General features: G+C 61.0%; 1 protein-coding gene across 1 annotated transcript; it reads right to left on the bottom strand.

Moving 5' to 3' along the window:
* Window positions 1–19: 19 nt before the first annotated feature.
* On the bottom strand, window positions 20–18,232 carry UNC5A (unc-5 netrin receptor A). The gene is made up of 15 exons (XM_061152179.1): window positions 18,154–18,232; window positions 15,483–15,704; window positions 9,823–9,966; window positions 9,483–9,586; window positions 9,141–9,321; window positions 7,575–7,739; window positions 6,323–6,511; window positions 5,901–6,203; window positions 3,484–3,571; window positions 3,070–3,238; window positions 2,656–2,889; window positions 2,397–2,546; window positions 2,143–2,307; window positions 1,375–1,553; window positions 20–1,131 (listed from the first exon to the last, which is right to left on the bottom strand). Exons 1-15 carry the CDS (start codon window positions 18,230–18,232, stop codon window positions 966–968), a joined length of 2,538 nt encoding a protein of 845 aa, XP_061008162.1. The 3' UTR covers window positions 20–965.
* Window positions 18,233–19,691: the final 1,459 nt, after the last annotated feature.

Genomic DNA, 19,691 nt, shown 5'->3' with positions numbered 1-19,691 from the left:
AAAATCCCTACGTGCCCTGGCGGCCGGGCAAGGCTGTGTACATAAGGCCAAGTGTAAGTGCACGAATGCACTTAAAACAGAGTCAGGGCACAAACTTCACACCACAGGCCCCACATGGGGCACCTGCCAGCCCCAGGAATGGGCACACCATGGCACACACACTCGCCATTGTCCAGCCCGGGACTCCCATTGCATATTCACATGCCCTGTTGGGCAGGGCTCCTCATGGCTGGGGGCAGGAGAGGGGAACAGGGAGGAGCCATTGGGTGTCCCTGGGTGGGTGGGAGAAGGGCAGCATGTGAGAGGCAGGTGTGGGCTGACACCGGGCCTGAGAGACGTGAGCAGCCTCTGGGTGTACGGCATGAGATGCGTGTCAGGGGGGACACGGGTGACAGGAGCACACAGGACATGCGTGGGTACATGGCCGTGTGGTGGTTGTGTGCCTGAATGCAGGGGCCGCCCCCTGTTCAGCTGTGGCCTTCAGTCCCGAAGGCTTGGAGCCGAGCCCCTCAGATGTGCCCCTACCCAGCAGGCACGGAAATGTTTGCATAAGATCCAGCTCAGGCAGGAGCTCTGGGGCCACGTCCCGAGCCCATCGCGTGCGTGCCTGCCTGTGTGTATGCGGCCCCCTGGCCGGGGCAGGAGGAGAGGTAACATCACACGCACAGACACACACACCAATGGGCTGGTTCCAGCCTGGGCTCCAGGCGCCATCCACCCTGGGACCCGGGGTGCCCGGGCAGAGTCAGAGCAGGTGGCAATGCCAGCCTGGCCACGCAGGCCGTGGCGGGGAGGGAGTGCGGGCAGGGTCTGAAAGGGCCAGTGAGAGGGGATCGCGTCTGCCAGGAGGGGGCCTGTCCGCGCAGCTCTCCCCGGTGGTGGGGAAGGGCCCTGTCTTGGCTTCTGCCTGTTCCTGGCGGGCGCCAAAGCTGGTGAGAGTGTAGGCGTTGTGGGCCTCGCCGGCCTCAGCACTCGGCCTCTGACACTGTGAAGAGGCCGGCATCTGGCTGGCCCAGTCCGGCCACTGCTGCCGCCAGCTGGCTGAGGTTGCCGTTGGGGAAGTGCCGTGCCTCCCACAGGTTGAGGATCATGGCTGTGGGGCTGGGCTTGGAGGCAAAGAAGCTGAGATGGCTGCAGAAGGGAGGGGAGCGCGTCAGCGGCCTGGCCTCACTGGGGGCTGCCGCCTCTGCCCTCCTAGACCACCCGAGGACAGGGCCTCCCTTTGCTCAGCCAAGGGGAAGCCCCAGCTGCTGGGGCTGTACCACAGGCCCCACCGTGCCTCTTGTCCACCCCCCCACCCACCCCACATCCCTGCCTAAAAGCTGGGCTGCAGGTGGCCTTCACGTCCCCTCCCTGCCCCCACCTCCCACCCACCTGTCCAGGTGGAGTTTCTGGGCCAGAGTCCGCCAGTCGGCACCCCGACTGCAGGGCGGGTCCAGGCTGGTAATTATCTTCTGCCGAATGAGGAAGGGGATCTTGAAGGCACTGGGGCCCACTAGGGCTGGGACCCCCCCTTCACTCTCCAGGACCAGCAGCTCAGTGAATCTTGTGTCCTGGGAGTGGGGAAGGATGGAGGTACCTGTCAGAACTTGCCCAGCCCAGCCCACTGTTCCTGGTGCTGTGGGGGGGACGCTTGGACCACCCTAGGGCACACATGGGCCCTGTTGCTTCTGGGCACCCACCATGGGCCAGGTTCCTGCTCCCTGGAGTGTGGAGGTGCAGCGACTTGCCCATAGTCACACAGCCAGTGAGGGGAGGAGCCTCTGACCCCATTCTACTCTCCTCTCCACCCCTCCCTAGTCACCCCTGCCAGCCTCTGCTGACCACTGAATTCCCTGCTCTCCTCGCCATCTCTACCCTCCATACTGCTTCTTCACTGTTGCCTCATCTACCTCACACTCATCCTTCTGAGCCCCAAACAAGCCCCTCCTCTCACGGAAGTCCTCCAGGGCCCCCAAACCAGCTGTATCCCCCTCCCGTCCTGTGGTTCCTCTTCACAGTCTCTGTCTACCTCTGTCTACATGTGCACCTACACCTCCCTCCTCGGGACACTTGGAGGAAGCTGCCACGCGGTTTCTAGGAGATGGGCTTGGGGGGCCAGGTAGGCCCAGAGCGGGGAGCAGGTTATGTGGTGCAGCCCACCTTGGTGATGTTGAAGTTGACGTTGAAGCTCTGCCCATCGCCCTCCACCTGCCACACCCACACCTTGCAGGCCAGGTCGCTGGTGCTGGGGCTGACACGCTCCAGGGTGAAAGTGCAGTGCAGGTACTGCTGTGTGCCATTCCAGATGTGATAAAAGGGGATCTCCTGGGGGCAGGGGGGTGGGTTACGGAGAGGTGGTGTCAGGGGAGCCGGGCTCGGGTGAGCCTGGCTCCAAGCACCCTGAGTGTCCTCACCTGGTAGCTGACGAGGAGCTTGCTCTTCCACAGGGAGCTGGGCACATCGTGGATGGACAAGCGCAGGTTGTGGTAGCTGTCCTTGAAGTGCAGGACGCGGGGCTCCTGGATCAGCTGTCCTCCCAGCTGTTTCTCCAGCTGTACCACCTCCTGCAGTGCCCCAGGTGTCAGCCAAGCCCGCGGGGGCACCCTCTCTACTGGCCCCCTCCCAGGGCCAGGGGTGGTCAGCCCTCCGGGCCAGCCTCCGTGTGGCAGGTACCTTGAGTGCGTCATGGGTGTCGTGCAGGCAGTAGACTCGGATATTGTACTCGAGGGAGGTGCAGGCCACTGGGGCGAACAGGAGCAGCTTGAGGCGCTTGGCGGCAGCCACGCTGAGGGCCTCTCCCACCAGGGCGAAGCGGCCCAGCTGCTCCGTGAAGACGTAGCAGGCGCCGGCCTCTAGCTGGCAGTAGTAGAGGTGAGAGGGCGCCTCCTCACCCAGGTGCAGCACGTCCTGTGGGCAGGCCCAATGGGTCAGCTGGCAGCCAGCTGCAGCTCTGAGGACCAGACGGGTCAGCTCATGGCCAGCTGCCTCTCTAAGGAGTGGCCAGAGACTAGGGCAGGCGCGGGGCCCGGGGGCCGGGAGGAAGGCAGACTCCACTATGAGCTGGGATGGGGGAGGCTTTGGGCTCACCTCCCAGCTGCCTTCGCAGGACTGCTTTTTGAGGCGCAGGCTCCAGCTCTCGGGGCTGGGCTCCCCACAGTGGTCCATGGTGAGGATGACGGGCCGTGTGAGCAGGACTCCGGGGGGCCCACAGCTAACGATGGGACTCAGCAGGGTCTGACAGCCAGCTAGGGGCAACCTCAAGTGGGGAAATATGGGTGGGAAGGGAAAGGCGTCAGGGGGACCATCTTGGGAGCCTGGGGAGGGGGCTGTGGAATTGGGTGGCACTTAGGGATGCCCCCCCCTTCCCCTGCCCTCCCTTTGGCCAGGCCAGAGCAGGCCCCACCTTAGCGGGGCTGGGTGGGGGGAGGGCAGGGGCACCAGGGTGACAGCAGGTAGGGCCGGGACCCCCCCCAGCCCCATCAGCAGGGCCCATGCCCACACCTCACGTCTTCCGGCTTGTGCAGTGTGAGGTAGATCTCGTAGATCTTTCCTCGGGGTATGGCGTCCGGGGGGATGAGGAGGCTGATGCCTGTGACAGGGGGCGCCGGGGCTTACCAGGGCTGCAGAGCCACCATATGCCCCACTCTACCAGCCCCTTCCTGAGCCTCCTGCCGAGGACCGACTGGTGCCAGCCTGGCCCGGGGACAGAGGTGCCACTGGGACTGCCAGGCTGGCCAGTGGGCACAAAGCTGAGGGAACTCATGTGGGCAATGCATGCCTCGTTAGCCTGGGCACAGAAGCTTCCCGTGTTTCTGTAGGATGCTGTAGGGAGGATGCTGTACCTCCGTCCCTCATCACCCACTTAAAACCTGCCCCGCCTCCAGGATAAGTCCAGCTCCTGGTAGTTAAGGCCCTTGGCCCTGGGCCTGGCCTGCCCTGCACACTCGCTACCTGAAGCCACCGCCCTAGCTGTGCCTCTGGGGGCACATCCTCCTGGCCTCCCCGAGCTCCTCTCCTCTCCCTCCGCTCGGCCACCTCTGGGCAGGTACCTCGGCTCTGTCGCTCTGTGCTGGGTAGCGGCGCCCCCCGTGGGTGGGGCTGGGCCCTTTAACAATCCTGCCTGCTCTGGCAGCCCTCCCTAGTCTGGATGCCACTGCACACGCGTCCTGTCTGGCTGATTCACCTTTGTCCCAGTGTCTAAAGGGGCAGCATCTGAAAGCATCTGCTGGGGCCCGGGAGGGAGAGCGAAGCCAGAAGTGGCGGATTTGTGGCTCCCGCCCCCTTCATGCGCCTGTGCTGCCTCCTGGTGCGGCTGCCAGGGCGGTGACAGACAGTCTGAGTGACCCACGTGTGAGTGCTCCGTGGCGGGGTATGCTCAGCCAGGTACTTATTCAGCGAATGCAAACCATGCAAAGGGAAAACCATGAGCGCTGCTCTTGCAGAGCGCTCAGCCCGCAGGGAGACAGGTAAGTGGATGGCAGCAAAGGTTGCTGGGTGTTGGGCGAGAGCAGAGAGGTGCACAGCCCCCCTGGCCACCACCCCACTGGGAGGTGAGGGGCAGATGGTCACTGAGCACCCACTGGGTGCCTGCCCTTTTCTAAGATCTTGACAAGGACCATCTCCTAGCAGCCCCCCCTGAAGGAGACCATGAAGCAGAGAGAGAGAGGGAGAGCTGCCAGACCAGAAGGGGAAGTAGCAGTTAGGCCAGTGGGCGGGGGCAGAGAGGCCGTGTGTGCGAAGGGCAGCCCAGTGTACTTGGGTTCATGAAAGGACACCCAGGTTACTAAGTGCTGGAGAAGCGTATGGGGGAGGGGAGGCCCCAGGGGTGAGTCCTTGTGGTTCTGTCATGCGGGCTTTGAGGGGGAAAGTGGAAACTCCAGAAAGGGACACGGTCAAGTCTGGCTCCTATGAGTAAATGCTTGCAGCTGTGAACCAGACAAGAGGCAGGTGTGTTGGCCGAGGCCAGGAGAGGCCGCAGGAAAGACAAGCAGAAGGAGGCAGGCAAAGTGGAGAAGAAAGAAGGATGCGATCGGTGCATGAATGAAGCTAGGGTGGAGATGAAGGGGGAAAAGTGAAGAAGAGCAGGAGGTCAAGGTGACTCCCAGTTTCTGTCTTGAGCAACTCCACTGCACTGTCCCTGAGGTAGGGAACATGGGGAGGGAGGAGGTTCTGGGGGAGGGTGGGAGACGGTGCTGTTTTAGGCACGAGGAACCTGAGGTGCTGTGAGACATACAGATGGAGCTGCCCAGGATGCAGCTGGGTGTGCGATTCTGTCACCCAGGAGAACCACGGAGGAGTGGGCGTGATCTACACAGACACGGCGACTGAGGCCGTGGAGTGGGTGAGATCAGCCGGGGAGAGGGCCCTGGGAGGGGCCCTGAGAAACACCTGCATTTAGGGAGCAGGCTCCAGAAGCAGCTGGAGGGGGACGTGGAGGTCTGGGCCATGCAGGGTCACTGAAACTTTGGGAATAGAGGATGTCAGGGTGGGAGCAGGCAGTCACACCAGGCACTGTGGCTCTTTCTCAGATGTCCTAGGGGTTTCCGTGAGGTGCTGGGTGGAAAAGCCCCTGTCCGAGTGTGTTTCCTCTGCTCTCTCTCCACTAGTGCCCCCCCAGCTCCCTGGGGCCTAGGGCCCGGCACACACAGGCTGGCTGGCTGTGTAGATGAATGGGCAGTCGTCCTGCATCCTTGGACAACAGAAGGGAGACAGCTCTGGCCTCAGCCTCAGTGCCAGCACCAAAGACTGGATCCTCTCCAGTACTCTGTCCTCTTTTCTTGCTGGGCTGGCCCAGCTCTCAGGCTGAGGCTGAGAGGCACTGGAGGAAGGTCAAGCCTGTCCCGCCCTCCTCCAGGAGGGACTCATGCTAGCCTTGCCTCCTAGAGCTCCCTGGGGGGCACCCTGGGGGTGTTACCCACCTGTATTAGGGATCATCAGCCGGCCCCCGAGGAAGTTGAAGGTCCCATAGGCCATGTTGCTGGTGCCGCGGGGCAGGGAGCGGAAGTAGTTCTGGGTGGAGAGGCGGGAGACGAAGTCCTCCGCGTCCGAGGTGGGCGAGCTGTGGTGCAGCGTGTGGCGGCCGCTGCCCAGGGGGCTGAGCAGGTGCCCGTTGGTGAGCTGGAACTTGGGGCTGGGCCCATCTTGCCGGGGACACAGGCTGCCCTGGTAGGTGGTGGTGGTGGTGCTGAGGTCTGGCTGGATGGTGAGCAGATGGGGACTGTCTGCAAGGATCAAGATGGACTCAGAGTGGCACAGGGGCTGGGAGGGTGGGGGCGGCCCTGTGTGGGCAACTCTTGGCGTGGAGGCCCCGGCACGAGTGTGGGGGGCGGGGGTACCCCACCTGCTTTGCTGGGCTTGATGCTGACGGGCTGGAAGCCTGAGGTGAGGATGGACGAGTCGGCCACGTCCGAGTCCAGTCCCTCCTTCTTGCGGCAGTACACAAGAATGAGGACGAGCAGCAGCAAGAGGAGGCACACAGCCACGGCTATGAGGCCCACATAGAGGGCCACGTCCTCTGGGCCAGAAGCAGCTGTGGGAGAGAGTGCAGCCTTGAGAGGGGTAGGGGGCAGGAAGCCAGGAAGGAGAGGTCAGCAGTCTACACCCCAGGGGGATGGGGCCTCCACTCCTCGGGCATCAGCGCCAGGGGGTGGTGGGATGCTGGCAGCAAGGGGCATGAAATATCAGCACACATGCATTCCAGTCCTGCATCTGCCACTGCCCCGCTGTGTCACTCTGAGCAAACGGCATGCCTCACCGGCTCAATTCATACTCAAGTTGCTGCTGATGGAGAATGGAGGTGGGGAAGAGTCACTTCTCTGGGTGGCCTGGAACCTGGCTAAACCGGCTCTTCCGGGGCCATGGGGCCAGGGGCAGCTGAGGATGAGGGTGAGCTCCTAGGATCCCTAAAGCAGGGAATCTGCTTTTTGGGGCAGGGCGTGGGGGTGGGGGATTCTGCCAATCTGATTACTGGCCAACCCCTGGACCAGGAGCAGGGATGCTGGGCTCTTCTCTTCTGCCTCCCCCCAGGCCTGGGGCAGGACTGAGGAGGGAGTGATTGACTGCCTGGAGAAAGCAATATTGATTTTAGAAGGGTTTTGCATAATGGAAGAAATGTCCATCAGAAAGGAATTGACACAGATAATTAGGTTTTTAATTGAAAGAATGGGGGAGGGTGTGTTCTAGAGAAAAAAAAAAAATCCAACAGAGATCTTTAATTGTTAGTTACGGCCTTGTAATTAACAGGCCTCACAAGCCTGGTGTCCCCACAGGACTTGTACGTGCACTTGGGGGACGGGGCAGAGGTAAAACTGTAGGAGAGGACAGGAAGGCGTTTGGGAGACGATCCCAGAGGCTTGGTGTGCACGGTAACAGCACCGATGTATGCAAGTCTCAGGGCAGGTGTGGGAAGTATTGGGGTGTATGTGGGCACATGTTGGGTGTGTTAGGGATAGGGGACCCCCCAAAGGTTCTGAGCTTTGAATGGAAGGTGCAGCCTATGGCAGGGGGCGGACTCCCTCAGCCATCACCACCGCGGGGCAGGGCAGGGCCAATCCTGGCAAACGCAAGCGGGCTCCTGGGTGCAGAGGACTCACTGTGCACACAGAGGTCGCTGGTACAATTGCGGGTATCCAGGTCAGCGCCTTGGCACTCCTCGCCTCCATTGCGGGGTGCGGGGTCTGAGCACTCACGGCTGCGCCAGTGGGTACAGTCGAGCCCACAGGCCGACCACTTGCTCCATGGGCTCCAGCTGCCATCCACTAGACACGAGACAGACACGGACAGAGACGAGATGGCATGGTCAGCCCAGGGAGCTATAGCCCAGGCTGTCTGCCAGCGTGGCCCTGCTGGGCAGCCGGACCTGGTGCAACGCCAGGGCCAGGGCCAAGCCTGCCAGTCTGCAAGCCCTCTGGTGTCCAGCGGGCCTGGATGACGCATGCTCATGACAGGAGGCACAATGACGCTGGGCCTGCTCGGCTCTCCCCACACCAGGGACCGTCCTGGCCCTGGGGCAGTGAGGGCCCTCGGTCGCACAATGACCCCTTGACCCCAGGTGTGGGTGGCTCTGCAGTACCAGGTTGGGCCCTGCCCCACATGGACTGTCCCTGTCCCGATGATACCTCAGACCCTGTGACTCGGCCCCTCCGCTGAGGCTGAGCCTGCACACAGACTGAGCCCTGCCTCCGATCACACTGAACCCCATCCTGGCCTTGGACTGAGCCTGGCCCTGCGTGCGGGTGGGTGGGATGGAGCCAATGGGGAGCAGGCTGGTGGGCACGATGGAGCCAGGGCACGGAGATGGCGTGGTGAAGAGCGATGCGGGAGGTGGCGGCCGCTGGTACCTGGGCACAGGGTGGCGCAGGCTGTTTTCTGGACATTCTGCCCCTCACAGAAGGCGCCCCCGTTGAGAGGCGCCGGGTTGGTGCAGCTCCGGCTCCTTTTCTGCCAGCCGCGCCCACAGCTGGCGCTGCAGACAGACCACTCAGTCCACGTCGACCACCCACCGTTCACTGGCCGGACAGAGAAGGACTGGGTCAGGGAGCGGGGGCTTCCTTGGACACGCTGGCCCAGGGGCCAGAGCAGGAGGACAGAGGGGCTGTGAGCTGGAAGTGGGCAGGGTGCAGCTGGGCTGAGAGAAAAGCCCTGGAGGGGAGGCCACGCTTCTGCCCTTCTGCCCCCTGGAGCCTGGCAGCGCCCGCTCCACAGTCCCTTTCCCAGTGGGCACTGCAGGCTCTCAGGACAGCCAGCCCTAGTTGCAGCTCCCACACGCTCCTCCAACCCAAACCCCAGCCTTTTACAGGGTGACTCCCGTACCCCTCCTTCTGTCTGCTCCTGGGGGTGCCTGGGTCACTCTACTTCCACCCTGGGGTCTGTCATTTTTCTAGACTTCCATCTTGTCCCTTCATCTCTCCTGCACCATGTCGCCTGACCACAGGTAAGCCAAGGGATGGTCCGGCCACCAATAACACCTCTGTCCAGACAAGCCCCTTGGCTCCTTGACAGCCACGGCCCGCCCTTCCCCCACCCTTCCCCATCAGGCCATGGCTCGGTCGGCCCGGTCCTGGCTCTGCAGAGAGCCAGCCACGTGTGGTTGCCGCGAAGGCACCCCAGTGCCTCTCCTATGCCCGGAGCCCTTCCACCCCGCCAGCACCGGGGCCCACCATAGACGATGACAGCAGCGGAGGCGCTGCGGCGACGAGCCACGATGTTCTTGGCCACGCAGGTGTAGTTGGCCGTGTCGGCCAGGCGGGCCTGTCGCACCACCAGGCTATGCTCCCGTGTGATGTACACGTTGGGGTCCATGGATGGGTCCACGAGGTCCTCGTTCCGGAGCCACTCCACCTGGGGGAGGGAGCCATGCCACTGCACCGCCTGACTGAGCTGGCCCTGCCCAGAGCGAGCGTGGCCCCTGGGTGGGGGGGGATCAGCCTGGAGGGCTGGGCAGGGCGGGGCTGAGGCCTGGGAGCACTGCCCACCTGGAGCGGCACCGCAGCCCCGCTCACCTCGGCTGGGGGGATGCCCTCCGGTGGGCGGCAGGGCAGCACGATGCCCTGCTCCAGCGACACCTCCTTGGCCAGGGGCTCCTGCTCAAAGTTCTTCCGCAAATCTGGGGGCAGAACAGAAGCGTCCCCCTGGCTGAGTGCCTCACGCTGGGGCAGCCTGGCTGGTCCTGCAGAGATCACAGCACAGGCCAGGAAGAAGCGTCCAGTGCCCGGGGGGAACATAGTGGGTGGCCGGGCGGCATCCATAAGCACTCCCTCCAGCCGTCAAGGCAGGACCTGAGGATTTCTTACGGGACCTCCTCCCGGGTGACACCCTGGGGCCCCTCTGCCCGGGACTCACAGGCAATGCGGATGTAGGCCTTCTGACTCTTGGTGGTGCCCGAGGAACTCCACGCCACGCACTGACACCAGAACTCCTCCAGCCCGAACACCTTCTCCACCTGCTGCCGCGACACGTTGATGCGGACCTCCATGGAGGGCAGTCCTGAGAGGGGAGGGGCGGGGAGCAAGGGCCGTGTCTCGCGCGTGGTCCTCACGGTCCAGTCTCCTGCGGGGTCCCTGCACCACCACACACACACTCCCTCCGCTGAGCAGGAGAGTGGGCGGACACTGGGGGCCGCCCTCTGCCTGGAGAAGGGGCTCCCGGGCAGTCCTTTTCTATCTCCTGAAAGTCAGGAGTCGGTACTTGGTCACCCAAGGCCTATCTCCCTGGAGTCAAAAAAAGTCAGGAAAGGGGTTTCCTGCCATTTCAGAGACAAAGTCACGGAGGAACCTGGGGCAATGGAGGCTGACCTCTAAAGGGCCCCAGGCAGAAGGGGTGAAGCAGATAGGCCAGCCCAGGGGTCCTTTGTGGGTAAAAACAAAAGGTGAGGAGGGATCTAGGGCTTCCTTGGTGGCTCAGATGGTGAAGGATCTGCCTGCAATGCTGGAGACCTGGGTTCGATTCCTGGGTCAGGAAGATCCTCTGGAGAAGGAAATGGCTACCCACTCCAGTTTTCTTGCCTGGAGACTCCCATGGACAGAGGAGCCTGGTGGGCTACAATTCCTGGGGTCGCAGAGTCGTACACCACTGAGCTACTAACACTTTCACTTTCACGTAGTTATCTGGCTGGCCTCTTGGGGTTAGTAGGTAGATCCTCATGTGTGATGATATAATAACAGCTATTAACAAGATAATGACAGTGATTATGTAGTATGATAATAGACCCCTGGGGCTTAGACAGGGTTTCCGCGCTGGCTTATCTTCTCCAGTCGGCTCCCTTGGAGGTATTTGCTCCCATTCTGTGGATGGGGAAACAGAGGCTCATAGAGGCAGTGACTTGCCAGAGGTGCCCAGGGCTGCCTGCTGTCTGAATCCAGAATGTGTTCAGGGTTCATGGGGGTGGGGGGGGGGTGGGGTGCTAGGGGTGCCCCTCGTACCAGGAGAAACGCTGGTGATGGGGAGAGACAGCCCACAGAGGGGAAGCTGGCCTGTGATGGGTGTCTGGGACCTTCTTTATCCTGCATGGACTAGAACGGAAGGATCCCTTCTCAAGGGTGGACACAGTACCCAGCCCCCACACATCTGCCACACCCAGAACCAGGTGTGGGGTGTCTTGGGAGGGTCCAGGCCTCTGAGGACCCAGAAGGGAGAGGGGACCCCCGCCCTCCTCCAGCCCTCTGGCCCTTAGCTGAAACCAGTGTCCCCAGGAGTGAGAAAAGACTGTTTGTTTCCAATTCCTCCTCCTCCTGACCCCAATTTCCCTCGGGTCACTGGCTTATCAGAAAGAGGGAGAGAGGCTGGTGCTTCCATTGTTAACAGAGAAATTCAATTAGGGCTGCCTTGCAGGAGGAGCAGCAGCCCAGTTGAGCAGGCAAGCCAGGAGGCTGTTTTCTGTCTTAATTTCTCTAACATGTCTTTCTTTGACCCCTGCCCAGACCCCTCCTCGTGAGTCTCTCCGGCTCCCACACAGGTCCCCAGATTTTTCCATCACTCACCCTTGTCCCCTTACACTGTGAGTTCTCACAGGAGATGGGGGGCTCACCTCTAGCTGAGGTCGCTGTCACTGGAGATCCCTCCCTTCTGGGCACCGCCTGCCCCATACTCTCAGGCGCTGGACGTGAACATCCTTAGGGGTGGGGTGAGGGCTGAGAGGTGAGAAGGGGTCCCTCACAGGGTCTGTGTATGGGAGAGGGGCCCTGGGCACCAGCTATCTGTCAAGCATCTGAGAAGGAGCTGTGCACCTACTTGGGGGTAGAGACAGGGTCCTCCCTCTCAGCCTCTGGGGTTAGTGGTAGGAGACTTGCAGAACATTCTGAACCAGGTGTTTTTCCTCTCTTGGTGGACAGGTCTATGGAAGGACTGCTCCGTCTCCCAGGGTGGTGGGGGGAGCTCACTCACCACCCAGGCAGCTTAGCTCACGGAGAACAGCACTAAATTTAAAGTGCTCCTATTTCTTCCTCCCTGTCTCCTCCCTCTTCTGTCCTGCCACCTCCTCCTCTCCTTCTTGCTGGCACAAATGAGGGCCAAGTTTGTCCACCAGCTGTAGATCCAGGCAGCGCCCTTGAGCCGCACAAGCTCTGGGGGTGGGGGAGACCCGAGTTAGCTGGGCCTTGAAGCGAGGGGCTTCACCCTCCCAGCTGCAGGTTGCCGAGCAGCCGGGCTCCCAGGAGCAGTTTCTGGGCACGGCTGTGTCTGCACCTGCCTGGTAAATGGGAGCAGATGCCAGCCTGGAGGAGGGCAGCAGGAAGGTGGGGGGTCCCTGCTGGCCCAGGTCCGGGATCAGGTCGGGTGTGTGCAGGCGTGTGAGGGCTTGGGTGTGTGGGGAGGCCCTGGTGTGTGCATGCTGAGTGTTTCTGGGAGGTGGAGGGGTGGGAGTGGGGGCCTCTGAGGCCAAGCAAGTGCGTAGGATACCTTCTTACCAAACTGCTTTTCATAATCAGTCGGTTTGTTTAACACACGATAAATAATATTCTACTCCCAGACCAGAGTCCAGTACTTGGTAAATTTTCAACTTTTACACTATCAGTGGGTTTGGGTTAAAGAGTTTTCAGGCTTTGGTCCCTTCCCCCTGGTCCCCTAGATGGGGAATGGGGGCAAGCAAAGGGGAGATCAGATACTCTCTCCTGGGGTGTCCACTCAGCCATCCCTACCCCCATGCAGGGCTCCAGATTTGGGCTGACCTCTGCCTCTGTCATGCCTGCCTGACCACAGCATGCCTGGGTCAGGGTCTTGGGTTTGTGTATATCATGGGTGCCACCCACTGCCTGGGCATCCATTTGTGTGTGAGGGAAACCGATCTCTTTGCCTCAAAGCACTCAGCAGCTTTGGGTTAAGAAGTCAATAAGATCAAAGAAAATTCAAGTGGGCTGGCCATGGGAGGCCTGAGGTTGGAGGCTCAGAGCAGGAGGGGACCCTGGTGGCCACGGGTGGGATGTGTCTCTGTGAGCTCTGCTCTCCACCTGGCTTGAAGGGAGCAATGCCAGGAGAGCCTGTGGGACTGGCTTGGACTGTGACTTCTTTGCAGGCAAGAGCCTGGGTCTCGCCCAAGCCGTGAATACCAGACCTCAAGATGGCAGGAGACAAGGAGGGGTATATATGGGAAGCCTGGAAGGACAGGTTGTGAGCAATTGGGGGCTGGCCTGGAGACTTCCCAAGAGGTTGCAGGACAGGCCCTCAAGGCTGCAGGGAGACAGGCTGTGGTGATTTCCTCTTCCTCGCCTGTTCCTTCCCAGGGGGACCTACCTCAGCTGTAGGAGGACTCTTGATGCTGCAAAGTGAGGCTGGGCCCTGGGCATGGGGCAGGAAGACAGGGAAGACCTGGAGCTGGGCTCCAGTTGGGTATGAGAAATCTCACAGGTGCCCCCAGCAACCTGCCAGGGGCCCCTCCTCATCCCCATTTTACAGATAAGGAAACTGAGGCCACAGACCCTATCCATTCCCCTCCCAAGGGTGGGAAGCAAAACTGGATCACCAGCACCAAGAGCCTTGCGGGCTAAATTCCTAGCACCTCATCCAGACCTGGCACATGGCAGGTACTCCGTTGACACCTGAGGACTGCAAGAAGGCTGTTGCCAGCAGCAGGTGTGTGTAAGGCCAGGACAAGGCAGGCTCAAGGACTTGGCTGAGGGCTCATGCTGAAGACCAGCCCCACTGACCCTGCTAGGGTAGGATGGCGTGTGACTTCTATGGCCCAAAAGACCTGTTTGGAGCTCTGGATGAGTCAGAGCATCTGTAACATGACAGACTGGCTCTGAGGACTAAATCAGACGCTGCCCAGACTCAGGGCTTGTCTGCTCACACCTGCGTCTTTGTGTAAGCTGCTGTGTTCACCAGGGCAGGGCCCTGTCCCCTGGCCTCCCCCTGCCCAACCCTGCCTCCCACAGTGCTGTGTGGCTGCAGCTTCCTCATCCGCTGACCACCCCCTCCACCCCTACTCCTGCTGCCCCAGGCCTGGGCCTCTGGCCAACCTGCTGTGCCCTGCATTTGTCCTTTGACCTGCTGGTCATTCCAGGTGGTTTTAAGACTGGGGATGGATGGCAGCCCTCACTCTGGAATTCCTTCCTGGGCCACCCGGTTTCTTCTGCCTGGAGCATGGGCCACCGCTCTGGGCTTTGGTCTCCTGCCTGCTCTTGGCATCACTGTGAGTTGTTCTGGGTGCCCCCTGCTGGCCCTCTGACTCAGACCTCACTCAAGTGGCCATACCTGGCACGGGGTCCACGTGCTGTGTGCCTCAGGCTGGCTGAGCCGTGGTGGGAAGGGGCTGAGGGCTTAACCGGAGGACTCAGCCTGTGTGGGGGGCTCCACGGAGCATCAAGGTGAAGTGAAGTCGCTCAGTCATGTCCAACTCTTTGCAACCCCATAGACTATAGCCCGTCAGGCTCCTCTGTCCATGGAATGCTCCAGGCAAGAATACTGGAGTGGGTAGCCGTTCCCTTCTCCAGGGGATCTTCCGGACCCAGAGATCGAACCCAGGTCTCCCGCATTGCAGGCAGATTCTTTATGGTCTGAGCCACCAGGGAAGCCCCTTCAAGGCGAAAGGGGCCGGAAATGAGCTTTACTGGGGTCCAGTTAGTGAGCAGGAGAGGCTGCTGTCAGCTCCACCTGGCCTGTTCTCGGAGCACAGATTTCCAAACAATGGCTCTCTGCCCCCACCCCCAGGGCTGGAGGAGGGAAATGAAGGGGCCCACAGAAGGGGCACTTCCTGGGTCTGCCTCTCCTGTCAGCCCTCCACACGGGCCCCGAGCGTCACCCACAGCACCAGTCATGGCACTCGGTAGCCTTGAAATCCCACAGTACTGTGACCTCACTCCAGAGCTGAATGGGTGAGGCTCCTGGGTGGCCCCAGTCCCCCCGGTGCCCACTCCACCCCTCCCCGCTGAGCCCTGACACGCCTATCTATCTGCCTCCAGGCCTTTGCTGGCGCTGTATCCTTTCCTGGGTCACCCGGGACACCCTTCCCCTCTTCTTGCCCTGACCAGGGTTACACGTCCCTGCCCTGAAGAGCCCACCCCGGGCAGCCCCAGCTCCCAGGACTCATGGAGAGGTCGCCGTGCTGCCCACCTTCTCTGCGGGGTTGTATCTCCGGCTGGGGAGTGGTTGCTTAGGGAGTGAGTGCACCAACAAACCATCATGGAATTGAGGTCTGTGAGCTCTTCTGTCATCTGGGACCCACTCTTTCCAAACCTGTCTCTGCTGGCACCACTCACCAGGCAACCAACCCCTCAGAAGGAGCGGCCAGGACCGGCCCCACCATCCACAGCTGTCTGGGATATTTTGGTGGGGAGGCTTCCCTTTCACTCCCCCACCAAGCAATGAAGTCTGGTGAAGGTAGGCCTCCTGGAGACGGCCTTGGTGTGTACACAGGCGGTCCTGCCCGCATAGAGCTGGTTAGTTTCGCCCTGGCCTTTGCTCTCAGGTGGGCAGCAGGGCCCCCTCTCTGAGTCTCCACTGCCTCGGCGGCCAAGACGCCCCCCAACCACCCCCTCACGTCCCCTTCCCTCGCGCTTTCCTGGCCTCACCGCTGCTCCCATCCGTGCTGCGCTCAATCACATGGTCCACCTGGCGCACCCACTCCCCGTTGCACTTGAAGAAGATCTGCGTGGCGGGCGTGGCCTTGCACACCAGCAGCACCGGCTTGTTCTTGACTATGTACACGTCCTCGGGCTCCACCAGGAAGTGGGGAAGCAGGTCTGGGTTGGAGCCGGGCACCGGGTTGGCCACCGTGGCACTCTGCTGGGCACCTGCGGTAGGAGCAAACAGGGCCGGTGAGTCGGGGGGTGGGCGCTGCTGGACTCGGGGGCCCTCCTGGGGCCACCTGCCTGCTCAGGGGCCAGGGCCAGGGCCGGGATGAGGAGACACCTGTGGGGCCAGGCTCTGCCGCTTCCAGTCCAGTGACCTGGGCTGCCTAAGTGGGCCCCTCCCCAACCCTCAGTGTAAAACGGGAGGAGCAGCCGCCCTCCCCACCTCCCCGCCCCCTGCCCCCCGCCTTATGAAGACCTGTGGAGACCTGAAATGAGACAAAGGCGGAAGTGCCAGCATATGGTGATTGTCAGGGCTCATTACTCCCCTGGTAGAAGGTCAGGGATCTGGGGAGGTGCTAGGGGAGAGCTGGAGGAGGCAGAGGGCCCCGGCAGCCAGGGGTTAGGGGTCAGGAGTCCCTTCCTCCGGTGCCGGGCTGCCTGGGGGGCTGCTTCTGGCTTGCTCCCCATTCCTGGCCCCTGCACTTTGTAGGAGCTGAGAAAATAGCATGTGAATGAAGTGGGGTGAGGCTGTGGCAGGTTCAGATGGGAGGGTGCTGGTGGCAGGGCTACAGGTGAGGCCCCTGTAGGGGGGAGGGGCGAGCTGGGGTGAGCCTGGGCTGCTGGGTGGGAGGGTCTCTGGCAGGGTGGGAGCCAGGAAGGGGTGTCTGGGAGCCTGAGCCTAAAGTCTCACTCTTTAAGGAGAACCGAACATGCGTTTCCTTCTAATTTTAACTGAAAACCACAGCTATCCCACAAGTCATTTGTTGCTAATTACACAGGTAATTGGCTCTGAGGCTTTGGTGGAAGTAAAACTCTCAGCAGTCTGCTCCCCCAACAGGACCCGGGGAGGGTGGGGAGGGGTTGGAGGCAGAGTAGCCTCAGCCTCCACACCCACCAGACAGGCCCCTTGACGGCCGGTCCTCTCTCGGGGCTGCAGTCACTTCCCCCAACACACACTCCCAACCAACAGGGGCCTCTGGGCATATGGAAGGAAATGCTTGGACTTCAGAGACCCTGCTAGGGTGACCTTGGGTGAGTTACCCCTTCTGTGGAGGTCCTGACTGCCCACTGCAGGTCTGGAGGTGTCTCCCGCAGTGGCTTCCCAGTTCCACTACCCTCCTCACCGTAGCCCAAAACCTGTGGAGGGCTTCTAATGGGAGGCCTGGTTCTTTGGGCCCAGGGGGCATCCACACTGCTCTTTCTCTCTTGCTGGCACAGGACCCTCTCTTTCCAAGGAGGGAGTCTCCTCCCCTTAAGACTGTGATTTTGGGGAGGGGATCTGTAGGTGCCAAGGGGGTGAGCTGGGAAAGTCTGCAGAGACTGAGAAACCTGCTGTGACTTTAGGTAACCCCCACTCCCTCCAACCCCAGGCTGTTTCTCTGCCTGCAAAGTGGGGTGTGTGTGTGTGTGTTAAGTCACTCAGTCATGTCCGACTGTGACCCCATGGACTATAGCCCACCAGACTCCTTTGTCCATGGGATTCTCCAGGCAAGAACACTGGAGTAGGTTGCCATGCCTTCCTCTAGGGGATCTTCCTGACCCAGGGATTGAACCTGGCTCTCCTGCACTGCAGGCTGACTGTTTACCATTTGAGCCACCAGCCAAGTGGGGAATGGTACCCAATTCTTTGGGCTCTCATGAGGGGAAAGGACAAAGGCACAGTGCGCAGCCAATGTCAGTTGCTATCCGCACCCAGAGCTTTTACACAACAGTGGCAAAGGGCTCCAGCTCCCTCCCGGCAATCTCTTCAGGAATGAGGGCTGACGAGGAAACTGAGGCACAGAGCTTGCCCCCAGTGTCTGCAGCAGTGGGCTCATCCACCTCTATCCCTAGCCTGTCCCCACGCCTCCGTGCACTTCGTGCTATACTGGAATGAAGGCTAAGCTGCCTGGAACCACACTTGCAGTGGGTAAGACTGCAAGTCTTGGTTGCAGGTAAGACTGCAACCACACTTGCAGGTAAGACTGCAAGTCCCCTGGTCCCGCCCCAACCCCTCCTGAACAACCTCCATGGGGCTTGGCCAGTCTGCAGGTGTGTTTTAGGGTGAGGAAGGTGGGGGATGCTGGCAAATGGGAGGAGCCCTCCAGATACCTTACAGATGTGGAGCCTGAGGCCTGAGGGAGAAGCCACTTACCCTGTCCCCCAGCTTCAGCCCTGGGCTCTGGGGGGCCACATGCTGACCCTTTGATGTGACATTCACTTGTCACTCAGCAGTCGTGACCCAGGCAGTGGGCTCAGCCAGGGCGAGGCTGAGTTGCGCTCGGGTTTCCCAAGGTATGGAGGGTGAACAGGAGGCGGGACCCCCAAAGAGGGGCGCCTCTCTAGGGGAAGCCATGGCATCTCTGCAGACCCCAGGGCTGCACAGAGCAGAGCCCATGGAGGTGGGGGCAGGCACCACAGGCTCCAGAAGAGACCTGAGCAGCAGCTTCCGGGCCTGCCCATGCCCCACCTTGCTCAGGCTTGATGTGATGGCCCAGATCTGCCCACTGGCTCAGGGCTGGGTGGGCAGGGGTCCTAGCTGGGGGCATGGGCACAGAGAAGGCGCGTGGCCCCCCAGCTTCCCTATCGATCACTGCACCAAGCACTGCTCACGTCAGCCGCCCGCTGAACCCAGCACAATCCCTCATGTCTGCATTTAACTGCTAATGAAAAATAAATGTACTGTGACCAATAAGGGACATAGCTCACTTCTCCCGGGCCTCCGCCACGCCACGTGGGTACGGTCTCCCCTCCCCACCCCCCGGTGGGGCATTTATTGGGTGGACCCAGGGGCCCCCTCTAGGCTGCATTATGCCCTCTGGCAAGGACACTGTAAGGCAATGGGTGGGGGTAAATTCAGCCCCTCTTGGGGCTGCTGGAAGCTTCCTGGGTGGTCAGAGCTGGTTTCCCCTCTGTCTGGCCCCAGAGCACACTACATGACCTCCACCCTTGTGGTCAGCACTTGTGATCTGCCTTCCCTGCTCACTGTCCCAGTTGGGTCTCTCCCGGACTAAAGCCCAGTGAGAGCCTTGGGTCTCTCCCTCTCCACATCGCAGGCCACCAGCATGAGTGATCTTTGCCTTTGACATGAAACCCTGTATTTGCTCAGGGTCATATGCTATATGATGCCTTCAAAAGGGCATGACTTCATGTGCCAGCCTGGATGAGAGCAGAATTTGGGGGAGAATGGGTACATGTATATGGCTGAGTCCCTTCACCGTTCATCTGAAACCATTACAACATTGTTAACCGGCTATTCCCCAATACAAAATGTATGTTCTGGTGTTAAAAAATAAACAAACAAAAAAAGGCACGACTCCACCCCCTACTGCAGGCTTCGTCCTCTGCTGGCACTCTCCTACCTTTTCCTCAGGGCCAATTCTATTCACTGCTTCTGAAAGAGGACTCCCCCTCCTGGCCGATTTCCCCGCTTCGCCTCTAGGACCCATCCTCACTGGAGCTGGAGCTGTTATCACAGGAGAAGCAGGCGTGTTGCTGAGGCCTCTGCCCCGACTCCCAGCCTGTCCTTCTCTGGTCCCTGCCACCCAGCTCAGGCTGCCGAGTGCTGGGGAGGGCACATGGGGACTAGGATTTGGGTACCCACTCCTGCTCCCTTCTGACTGTGAGGTGATGAGCATGGGAGGAAGGCTTTCCCAACGCGGATGCTGGGGCTGTGGGACCGCAGGCAGGGGCAGGGCCTGCCAGCATCACCCCCCAGCTCTCCAGAATCTCCGCCCACCACACCCTGGCCAGGCCTCTCCTGCTTGCCCAACCACCCTCTCGGAGTTCAGTTGGAAGATGTCTTTCACTTACTAGTGGATCCCTGATGGGTTCTTGGTCACTGAGAACTGCAGATGGGGTTTACTAATGCTCGGGCCTTGAAGTGGGAACCCCGCTTCCAGTGAGCCCTGGGGCTGGCTGGCTGGCCTCCATGCGTCTCAAGAGGGCTATCAGTCATTGGCCCAGGCAAGACCTGAGCTCCTGCCTGAGCACGTTCAGGGTCCAGTG

Source organism: Dama dama, chromosome 9 (assembly GCF_033118175.1).
Source record: "Dama dama isolate Ldn47 chromosome 9, ASM3311817v1, whole genome shotgun sequence".
NCBI classification, from domain to species: Eukaryota; Metazoa; Chordata; class Mammalia; order Artiodactyla; family Cervidae; genus Dama; species Dama dama.
Note: the sequence above shows the minus strand (reverse complement) of the source record. Positions and strands in the feature narration are given on the sequence as shown.

Excerpts from the sequence above, each read along its gene's own strand:
- UNC5A (XM_061152179.1), bottom strand. The coding sequence starts at position 18,232 with ATGCCCCCAGCTAGGACCCCTGCCCACCCAGCCCTGAGCCAGTGGGCA. Across the intron at positions 9,967-15,482 it reads CAGCACGGATGGGAGCAGCG|GACTGCCCTCCATGGAGGTC; the intron begins GTGAGGCCAGGA and ends CTCCCCTCTCAG. Across the intron at positions 7,740-9,140 it reads CGCTGCTGTCATCGTCTATG|TGGATGGCAGCTGGAGCCCA; the intron begins GTGGGCCCCGGT and ends TCTCGTGTCTAG.